The 11,157-nt window shown below is 46.8% G+C and overlaps 1 protein-coding gene across 2 annotated transcripts in view; it reads left to right on the plus strand.

Moving 5' to 3' along the window:
* SKI (SKI proto-oncogene) overlaps window positions 1-10,938 on the plus strand; it is a 101,144-nt gene extending 90,206 nt beyond the window's left edge. For both annotated transcript variants that reach the window (XM_021529869.3, XM_021529870.3), the window contains 4 exons: window positions 1,058-1,326; window positions 1,693-1,994; window positions 4,024-4,254; window positions 6,174-10,938. In XM_021529869.3, the coding sequence (XP_021385544.1) occupies window positions 1,058-1,326; window positions 1,693-1,994; window positions 4,024-4,254; window positions 6,174-6,362 (991 nt within the window). In that variant the 3' untranslated portion in view covers window positions 6,363-10,938. The remainder of the gene's footprint in view (window positions 1-1,057; window positions 1,327-1,692; window positions 1,995-4,023; window positions 4,255-6,173) is intronic.
* The last annotated feature ends 219 nt before the right edge of the window (window positions 10,939-11,157 follow it).

Below are 11,157 nucleotides of genomic sequence, written 5' to 3' on the forward strand. Positions count from 1 at the left end.
TGGGGGGTCCTGGCTCCTGCCAGAGCCGTGCAGACACCGAGGCCACGCTCTGCTCTTGGAGAGGAACAGCCCTGAGTGAGTCACCCGCAGCAGGTGGGACCTTGGTGTCACACTGAGCACAGAAAGTGTCGGGGCAGTTCGACATCCCTGTGCCAGACTGGAGCTGTGCAGTCTGAAAAACCTCTGAGCCTGATCTCTGCCTGAGGGTGATGATTTCTTTGGAAAGTTTGACTTAAGTGACCAGGTGTTTTTAGGGAATATTATGGAGAACATATGGTGCTGCCCTTATGAACAAATTTCTTAGAAGCTGTGGGGATTGATTTTTAAAAAAGGAAAATAGAAGGGAAAATGCCTATCAGCATATCCTAATTTTTTAAACTAGGTAGGGAAAGAAGTGGTGTAAATGTCCTTGGCATCCCTGTGAGAAACTGGGCTGATTTCACTATTGGATAAAACCTACCTACAACAGCTCCAGCAGAAATTTTAACTGATACCACATCATGTTCTGGGTGCTGAATTGAAGTTTCAGTCTTTGCACTGCTTTTTGCAAAATTCCATATGTTTGATGTCATGTTAATGCTCCCCTTTAACACCAAGGTTTAACCAAAGGTTTGTTGGTTGTTGTAGCTGTGGTTTTACACACGGATGCTCAGGTGTGTGCCAGAATCACAGAGGCACAAGAAGATGCTTTTCCACTCCATAGTTTTCCTTAAGGAATTGCTGTTTTCAGTTTACAAAACATTTGTGGATAGACAATAGTCCAGTTGGTTAAAACAACAGTGCCAGGAAGAGCAGGAGGAAACAGCTTTAGGACTTTTAGGCTCTGGGAGATCTCATCTCCTTGATGCTCTAAGGCTATGTGGCACTTGGGATGGGATCCCTGGGTTCAATGAGGGCACAACACTGAACAGTACCACGGGCAGGCTCTCAGCTGCTGTAAATCCGTGGGATTCGCTGCCACTCCCGTGGGTGTTTGCAGTGTAACTCTGGGTGGGAAGCTCTCCAAAGCCAGCAATGTGACCATTTTCTCCTTCCTTTTGCCTCCCCCCTGGACCAGCTTTTACTCCTACAAGAGCTTTGAGAGCGCCGTGGCCCCCAACGTGGCCCTGGCCCCTCCAGCCCAGCAGAAGATCGTGAGCAACCCCCCCTGTGCCACCGTGGTGTCCCGGAGCAGCGAGGCCCTGGGCTCTGCCCAGCCGAGGAAGAGGAAACACGGCGCAGAGCACACGGCTGTCCCCGAGGCCACCGCGGCCACCGCGGCCACCACCGCCCCCGAGGAGGACAAGGAGTCGGAAGCAGAGATTGAAGTAGAAACCAGGGAAGAATGTAAGTGGCACTTGTGGCTGCCTTTATTTGGACTGGGTTTTTGCAGGGGTTTCTGTGGGGTTTAAATGGAATTCTGGAAGCCCAGTGCCTCAATGGTACCTTTGTGACATGAGTTGCACAGTCACAATTCAAACAAATTGAACTCAATCCCTTAAGTCAAGATTGCATTTTCATTATTTTTCAAGTGTCAAAGTATAAAATGAGTAGGTTTTTCATTTCCTTTCCTATTTAAAATTGATTATCAAGTGTCTCTGTACAAAAGGGCCTCAGCACATTTTGAGCTGTATAGTATATATATGACTTGTATATAATTATGTCTTAATTATTGACATTTTAAAATTAATTTTCAATGTTTCTGTTTTCCAGTCACCTCCTCCTTATCCTCGCTCTCGTCCCCATCCTTCACCTCCTCCAGCTCTGCCAAGGACATGAGCTCCCCTGGGATGCAGCCCCCGGCCCCCGTTAACAGCTCCTACGAGGTGGCTGCACACCCCGACCCCCACAGCAGCGGGCTGGAGGCTGAGCTGGAGCACCTCAGGCAGGCCCTGGACAGTGGCCTGGACACAAAAGAAGCCAAAGAGAAGTTCCTGCACGAGGTGGTGAAGATGAGGGTGAAGCAGGAGGAGAAGCTGAACGCAGCCCTGCAGGCCAAGCGCAGCCTGCACCAGGTAAGGCTGCCCTGCCCTGCCCACGCCCTGCCAGGTACAGCCCAGCAGGGAGCTCTGAAAAAGGAATTGCCTCATTTTTCCCAAATAGCAACAGCCTTTGCTGGGGCTCTGTTTGTAAATCCAGCCGGGAAACTAAAGCACGGGAACCAGTCTTATGTTTTTAAGCTTGCCACCTGTTTTTCCTTGGGTTATAAATCCATGGTTACCAAAATCAACATCTTTTCATTACTGAAAAAATCTTCTAGTCCAGCAAAGTTTATTTTGTTTTCATTTCACTGAACAGGAAACATTTCTGGAGGCTTTAGTTGGAGTTTTAAAGGCTCTGTGAGGGAGGGTGTTCCTGGGACACGGCCACAGCTGAAGTAAGGCCTTTGTCAGGCATCCCACTGGCCACGCTGCTGAGCTTCAGGCAGGGAAGCAGCTCCTTATTTCTGGAAATCCTGGATCCATCAGTTGTACCCATGGTCAGGCAGGGCTGCAGGTCAGGGCTGAGCACAGTGGTTGGGGAACTGCCTTTTATTTGAGCTGGGGTAAAAAGAGTGCAGAGAAATAGAAGAGGGAGCCAGCCAGGGTAGAAGATTTGTGTGTCCTCTTTGAGGATTTGGTGTGGAGCTGTTCCCAAGCTGGGGCTGGAATCCAGGGGATGGAGTAACTGAGGGCCTGGTTTGATCGAGTGTGGGAGACACAAAACCAGCACTGATGCTCTCATTTTTAGTCACCCTGAGCAAATTGCTTAATTCCTTTGTGTTCCAGTAAATCTGTGTTTTATTTTATGTATTTAAAAGTAAATGTTCATGTGTAATACCTGAATAGTGTGTACTTAAAGCAGGAGTTACATGAAGCCAGTTGAGTGTTAAGTCAGGCCCTGTGTCAGGGGCAGGGGACTCTGGTGTCCAACCTTTGTTCTCCATTTGGGAAGGGGTGGGGTCCCAGTTCCACACACAGAAGAGAAGTTTGTGTGTGTGTGTGTGTGTGTGTGTGTGTGTGTGCATTTCCAGGGGCTGTGTGTGCATTTCAGGAGCTGTGTGTGCCTTTCCAGAGGCATGGCCAAGCTACTTCCAGCCTGGCTGGGAAGTGAGATTGTCAAAAGAGTGAATTTCCCATGACCCTGCAGTGCTACTTCACAGCAACGGGGCCTGAAGGGTTTGACTCGGACAGGGAGGAAATGCTGCTTCTGGGGTAAAAAATAGATCTGTAGTTTCAAATTTAACCATTTAGGAAACATGAGCCACATCTCTGTGCTTGCTGTGAGCATGTAGTTTAACAACTTAAGGGTTTCTTTCTTTGCACCTTGAAGGTTCCTTATCATTATCACTTCAATTAATGGTTCCCTCATGGATTTGATATTCCAAGGCAGCAGCTCCCAGCCTGGACACGGGGAGTGGCAGTTCCCAGAGCAAAGTCTGGTTTCCATTCAGCTTCAGGTTTTAGCCTAGAGTTTCCCAGCTCTTGTGACAGAGCAGTCCATGAGCTGGTTGTCAGGAGTCCTGGGGCTCACCTCAGTCACCTACAGCACCCCAGAGCTAGGAAAGACACAGTTTGTGTTCTGTCCTTGCCTTGAGTGGATTTTTGGTGGGGGGCTTGATAAAATGGAGCTGATTTCTGATGTCCTGTTGAGCTCTGTCGTACACAAAGGACACTCAGAACTGCACTTTCCACATTGTGCATCTTCAGAGCCTTCAGCTCCAGCCCAGGCACTGCAGTCGGGTGGTTTGGAACGTGGAGCTGGTGCTGGAGCTCTCTCCAACTGCAGTTCATCTTTATTCAGGCCCAGATGGTCGCAGCTATTCTGCTTGACAAAGCAAAATGGGGCTGTAGCGCTGAGCTTTTTGTTATCCTGGGCTTCAGGGTAGCTGGAGTGCAAGAACTCCACAGGATTTAAAGGAGAAGGGCTCGTGCAAAGTTCAGAGAGGGGTTTGGCCATGGGCTGCCTGGGTCGCAACCAGCAGGAGGTGGGAATGTGGTTTGGATGGCTTCCCTTGCAGCTCTGCTTCCTTGCACTCACTCCTTACCTGCTTCTGTGTCCCAGGAGCTGGAGTTCCTGCGAGTGGCCAAGAAAGAGAAGCTGAGGGAAGCAACAGAGGCCAAGCGCAACCTGCGGAAGGAGATCGAGCGCCTGCGAGCCGAGAACGAGAAGAAGATGAAGGAGGCCAACGAGTCCCGGATCCGGCTGAAGCGGGAGCTGGAGCAGGCGCGGCAGATCCGCGTGTGCGACAAGGGCTGCGAGGCCGGCAGGCTCCGGGCCAAGTACTCGGCACAGGTGAGGCCCAGCGGGGGCTGCAGCAGCTCCTCAGCTCCCTGCTGCTCCCAGCCCTGCTCCTGAGCTGGGACGGGCAGCAACAGAGGGCAGGGGCCAGCCAGGAGCCCAAAAAACGGGGCCTGAATTTAAACTCATTCCGTGCACCTGCCACAGAGGTGTGCAGGGCCTCCCCGGTTAAAGGGAGCCCTCAAAAGCTACTGTTTAATTTGTGTGTATTTATATATGCTTCAAATACTACACATAGTTTAACAGAGCCCTGAAAAGCTGGTGGCAGAGGGAATTCCAGGAGTGCTGTTGTGAGACACAGGTGCTCCTGGAGGTGGGAGCTGCAGGTCCCTGCTGTGGTGGCTTTAAGGGAGGAGGGGAAGAGCAGAAGCAAAGCTCACAATCTCCAGGGCTCTGATAAGGGAAGGGGAGTGGCCGCCTGCTCCCGCTGAGACACGTCTGGCCAGGAGCAGGAAATGATGTGGGGCTTCCTCTCAGCATCACAGGATGTCTCACTGATAAGGGGTGTCCAGACTAAACAGAGCCTCCCTGGGGCTGCTGTGCTGGGCGTTCCCCCAGGGCCCTGGGGAGCAGCACCAGGGCAGGTGAACACGGCCTGGGCTGGGCTTGGGGGGCTCAGCTGTGTCCTGGGGGGTGACTCTGTGACACTGGGCATTTTCAGTCTCTTAATACATTCCCTCCTTTAAGCTTAAAGGCTAAAAATCACCTCAACAAGAACCCAAGAAACCAATTATTCCTCTTTTCTGAGGCTGGGCCTGACAGGTTGGCAGTGTCCCCTGCAGCAGCCCCCTGTGGTAGCCACCCCTGAGCCCCCCAGAGCTGTCCTTGGGCAAAGGGCACGTGCAGCTCCTGTTTTGTGGCTGGTACAGCTGGTAACAGAATTCCTGTGAGTAACTCACTCCCAAGGGTGAATTTTATAAGATGTCATTATAACTGAAGTTCTTAAGTCTTGAGAAATTTTAAAGTAAACCTTTATACACCCTTGTAGCTACCGCTTGGGGTGCAAGAGGAAGTTGGTCACATTCTATTTTTGAGGAAACCGCAGTTCTCTAGACACAGTCTGACAGAAACAGCGGCAGGCCAGGGTGAGAGAAGGCAACAGAGTCAGGGTGGAAATGCCTCTTTAAGTACTTTATGTGTAGGCTTAAAGTACTAGATGCTTAATACCCATTGAGGAGCTGTGGTTTATGCCTTCCTTTTTCTTACCTTGATACTGAAATCCAAACATGGATGGGGGGAGGTTTACCTGCATTCTAGCCCAAAATGTTGGAGGTTTCCTCTCCTTGTTAAATGGCAATCTTTGCTGACAGCTGATATTTCCTTTCTCACTGGGTGCTGCTTCTCTGATCCAGCCCTGGGGGTTTTCTTTGCCTTTTCTGTCAGAAAGTACCAAACAGGGAGATCAGGGAGGCCAAGGGCAGCTGCAGGTCCTGCTGGGAGCAGAGTGGGGACACTCATATCTGGGAGGGTCTGGCCCATTAGCAGCCAAGGCCCTTTCTGGTCACTTCCATTAACAATCATTGCAAAAGAGCTGAAAGTGAATCCCCTGTGCCAGCACCTGGGGTTTGCTTTGCTGAGCTGCTGTCACTGCCTTAAGAAATAGCAGTCATGCTTGAAGAAGTGACCAGAGTACTGTGGCACTAAGAAATTCTTGAACTGTTTCTTAACTCTTCTGGGTTTCACCTTCCTTTCTGGAGCTGGAGTCACTGGGAAAATTTAGGTTTCAAAGCTGAGTAGGCACTGTACTGCAGTAGTGCATGGAAAAAAGGGACAGGGAATTCCTTCCTCAATCTTGATAATCCTAAGTGTGGAATGCACATTTTCTTGCTGCCCTGGCCCTGTGCGAGGTCTGTGGGGAGGCACGGGCTCTGCCCCAGCCCGTTCCCACAGCCCTGTCTCTCCTGTCCCCGCAGATCGAGGACCTGCAGGTGAAGCTGCAGCACGCCGAGGCCGACCGCGAGCAGCTCCGCGCCGACCTCCTGCACGAGCGGGAGGCCCGGGAGCACCTGGAGAAGGTGGTCAAGGAACTTCAGGAACAACTGTGGCCCAAAGCCAGCAGCCAGCCCAGCAGTGAGAGCACCTCGAGCGCCATGGAGAACTGACCCCTCATCCCCCAGCACAGGGAGGGAGAGAGTGGGACTGGGAGTGCACGTGTGAGTAGTGGTGTCCTGGCACACACTTTAGGAATATGGATTCTCAGTAGTTGGAAGGCAAATGTTGTTACTCTCTAGAACAGAAGCACTGAATTCCGCCTCTTTTTTTTCCCAATCCATATAGCACAACATCTTACTGTGCCTAGAAAACACAAAGTGTTTGTAAACAAAATACTTTTAAGTCCACAGAAAAATTTTCTACTGGCAAACTCTAAGCAAAGCAGTGTGGTCCAGCTAAACCCGGAGTCCAAGGTGAGCACGGCAGTGGCTTTGTGTTCTCCTGCCTGTTGGAACATTTTGGAATTTAAAAACAAACCAACTTTTCTTATAAGCTATTTAAAATAATTCATTACACAGACTTGGTATTAAAAAAAAAATTAACAAGATTTTTATAATGAACCTTTAAAAGCAAAACAAAAAAAAAAAAAAAAAACAACCTTCGATGCACAATTTTTAATGACTTTATAGGCTTTGGGATTCTTTGTGCAGAAGCCCCTCTGTGGTGATGATGCCATCCATGTCAGGAGCAGCTTTCCAGCCATCTCAGAAGCCATCGCGGTTCCATCCCATCATGTGGGTGTAGGAGAAGTTCCGAGTGCTTTTCCAAGTTGATTTTTTTCCTTAGAATGAATTATATCCATTTCCTGCCCTGGACACAGGAAGAAGGGAAGCTGCAGGAGTGTGCAGGGGGTGAGGGGAGGAGAAGGGCTTGGACTGAGAGCCCCAGCCCAGCCCCACAGACCCCCCTGTGTTCAGAGACTTCACCCAGGAGCACGTCAGCCTTGGGAAAAGAAAGAGAGAAAGGAAGAAAGGAAGGAAATGGATGATCAGTTGGTAGAGGAACAAAGCAGAGACATCTGTGTGTTGAAGTCATTCTGAAAAATCTTCAGCTTTCAGTTTTCTGGAAAACTCATCTTGTTGCACCATCTTACCATGAATTCAGTATTTCCCTGCTTCCATTCCGAACTGTCAGTCAGGATTTCTGTGCCCAAGGAGAGTCCAACGTTGCAGTGTCGGATACTACAGAACAGAAAACCAACATTTTTGCTGCTGTGAATAAGCCTACATCTTTTTTTAAAGAACTTTTTTGTTTTTAAAAAGAGAAATTACTTTAATTTTGGGATCCAAGCCGCAGCCCCGGGATACAATGCAGCAAACCATCACTGCCTTGGGGGTGGTGCTGAGGTTTTTTATATTATTTTTTTTAAACCTGCACTTTTCAGAATCTTACTCTGCATTTTATTCCCTGTTTCTAAGACGTACATGTCAAGCATTTGAGATTCTGCCCTAACAGCTGTGCAAACCATGAACCCAATCTGCCACCACTGACACCTCCCATCAGCATCCGTGTAAGCAAAGGAGGATCCAGCAGGTCCAGAATCCCCAGAGCAGGAATTCCCCCTGTGCTGCTGGTTCAGTTAGAACCTGGTTTTGTGGCTGTGTATCACCCAAGCTGGGGAGCAGCAGAGATGCTCCCAAAAGTGTTTAACAAATAAAGCTGGTGCTTTACTGATCAGGAGAAAATGAATTTTTACCCATAAACACTCACCTCTGACACGCTCAAGCAAGTGAAAATGTGATCTGGGGCTGCAGATGTGCCTTCCAGCTCATTTTTCCTCTCAGCATCTTCTCTAGACAATGCTGACACTTTTTTACCTTAAATAATAATAATTAAAAAATAAAAAAGGAAAAAAAAAAAAAAACCTATGCATCATCATACCCAGAATTACTCTAAAAGAAGAAACATATTTCCAGTAGTCTTTGTTTGCTTTTGGACATTAATGCAAACCATGTAAGCTTCAAAATTATTTCCCAGTAGACAGAAAGCGGCTTCCAATCCTAAAATTATGGTATTTACTTACAGTATGTTAAAGAGATTTTTTTTTTTAAAAACAAGAGCTGTTTGCTTGAAACCATTATAGTAATCATTATAGTAACTGTGAGCATTAACAAAGAAGTTCATATATATGTTTTAGGTACAAAAAAGAAGAAATATTAAAGGAGTGGAATTACTGGGACAATGTAAAACTGTTGGGAGCAAGAAACAGTCACACCAAGTCAATGACCTGAACCTGTCTGTGGATACAGGGGTTGGCCCTTGTGTGTTTGGGATGCTGGAGACTGACTCTAGGTGCAGATCTCCTTCTAAAGTGCAATGCAAAAGGAATTTTGATTATGCTTGAGCAGGTTTTGTTTTTGTTTTTTTTTAATGTGGGGTTTTATTTTCTTTGTATTTTTTTTTCTGCGATTATTAAATCATATGCATGGATTAAACTCTGCCATATAGTCATTAATGGGCATTATTACTGTCTTATGTAAAGGGGTTCTTTTGTTATGCAGTATGCAGAAAAATGTTCTCAGCCTTATGATTTCCAGATCTGTATTATCCACTTATTTCTTCAAGGGAAACTAAACAACTGTAGCTGTAGCTGATCATTTTTGTGCATTTCAAGTCTCTTGTGCTCTGCTTTACTGTCGTGTTGGGAACCACACAGAGAACAGACCCCACTCCTGTGGTGGCTCATGGAAGCCTGGCTTTGGAAATTTAGCTTGTTTGGGTTTTTGCCCCTGATCTATGATAGTTTCACTCCCTTCATAGTCCCCAAAAAACAGCAACATGTCCATGTCCAGCTGTTGTCTCCCAGAAAAAGCCACTCACTTGAGCACACCTTGAGTTTTCCTTTTTGTGTCCAGGGAAATGCAGGCACTCACTGGGCATGAGACTCTCACACATCTGAAGGAAGAAAATCTGCAGGATTTTTAAAGGAAAAAAGCAGAACAGTAAAATAGTCAATCACCACCAAGCAGCCTCACCTGTGCTGCACAGGTAAAGGGTCCCAGGGGCAGCCCAGAGTCTCCAAACCAGAATTACAGCTGGGGCTTTCTGCTCTGCCCCACTCAGTCACTCCATGCAGGGCCATCCATACCTGCAGGTGAACTCGCCCCAGGACTCCCTAGGATTTGCTCGTTGGGAGAGAAAGGCCATTTCTAGCAATTAAGTTGAAAAGCATGAAGATAGATAAGGTGCAAGAAGAGCAGGAACAAACATTCTCCAGCAGCAGCCCCTGCCCAGGAGGAGCTCACAGGGCCTGGCTTAAACTCCCGGGCATTTCCTAATTAGCATGTGCAACAATCAGTTCGTTCATTCTGCAGAGCAGGGCAGCTATTTCTGCAGAGTGTGGGATTTATTTCCGAGTCCTTAGCAGTGTGTCTGTGCCAGCCCCAGGGGATTCTCGCAGGGGGGCTCTGCAGAGCAGCCCCCGTGTGAAGGTGCTCGAGGCCAGGGAGCTCTGGGGTCACTCCTGTGTCTGCAACACCTCAGTAAAGCTGGGCGAGCCTGGTCCCTGGAATCCCCTCTTCTGCAGCCCCCACTCCCTGCTGCATTCCCAGGGAGAGGGGCTGCCCCTCCATCCCCCATCTTCTGTGCTTTAGTTTCCTTTAAGAAGTTCCAAGGGAGAAGAGGTGTTTCATACAGGCTGTTGACTCTCCCTGTACCTACGAATATAGTACTACTTGTATATTCAGTTTAATTACTCCTTGTTTCTATTACTGAACGAAGATTTAACGAAGGGATAAAAAAAAACCAACAGCAATAACATTCATATCTATGGAGCAGCTAACTCTATACATAATATTCTGCTTTTCAAACAGAACTAGCCAATGTAAAAAAACATTAAAAGTAAATTCAACATGTAAATACTTTTTTTCATTTTACACTGTTGTATTATAAGTGTATATGGTGTTTACTTTTTCAAAACTCTTTCTTACCTGGTAGTTGTCTTGTTTTATGAGTTGTGTTTTTAACTGAGAAGAACCTTTGCTGTCTGTTAGGAAAAAAACAAAACAAAATCTTTTTGCAAGTTTTCAATGTGGGTTATAACCTTTTTCTCCATCATTTGCATTTTATTTGTCCTTATTTTCACTGTAAAGTATTTTATTACCAAAAGGTTGGTTTTTGTTCCATTCTGCCCTCTCAGCAGTCCATGTGTTTTAGAGAGAAGTTTTTTGTTGGCTTGGTTGTTGTTTTTGGGTTTTTTTGGTTTTGTTTTGTTTTCTTTTTTTTTATTGAAAGAACTCACAGAAATGACATTTTTTCAATTGAAGAAAAATAAATCTTTACATTTATAATAGCCAATAGCATTTCAGCACATTTTTGTTATCCTGATCTCTCCTATGCTGCTGCTAATGACAATATTATGACTTACTCTACTATTCTAGAACTATTTTTATGTAAGTAATGTATGCTTTCTTGTTTATAAATGCCTGATTTAAAAAAAAAATAAGAAAAAAGCTTGGCATATTTATCTATTTCGCTGTGTACCTTGATAGTCCTTTTCCACCCCCTTTTCCACATCCCCTCCCCCTGATGCAGATAATATTGTAAAATAAAGGACTTTATGAGATTATGTATGAAAATAGCTATGCTTATATACCACAGTGACTGAATGTACAGTGTATAGACGCATTACCGAAAATAAAATTGTTTGTCCAGAAAAAAATAAAAGAGCTCTGGGATGTTTTTGGAGTTCTCTGTGCTTTGCTGAGGTGCTGCTCCCCCCTTTCATGATGATCCCACAGCACCTGATCCCTGATTTCCTGAGAGCCCAGCAGAAGAACCTTCCCCAAGGCCTCACTTAACACAAAACCTCTGCAGGGCTGCACGGACACTGCTGGAAGGAGGCTGGAATTGAATTGGGATCACAGCATTCCACTGTGTGGGGAAAATCTAACACTCCAGTGAAAT

The sequence above is a fragment of the Lonchura striata genome, chromosome 24, assembly GCF_046129695.1.
Source record: "Lonchura striata isolate bLonStr1 chromosome 24, bLonStr1.mat, whole genome shotgun sequence".
In the NCBI taxonomy this organism is placed as follows: Eukaryota; Metazoa; Chordata; class Aves; order Passeriformes; family Estrildidae; genus Lonchura; species Lonchura striata.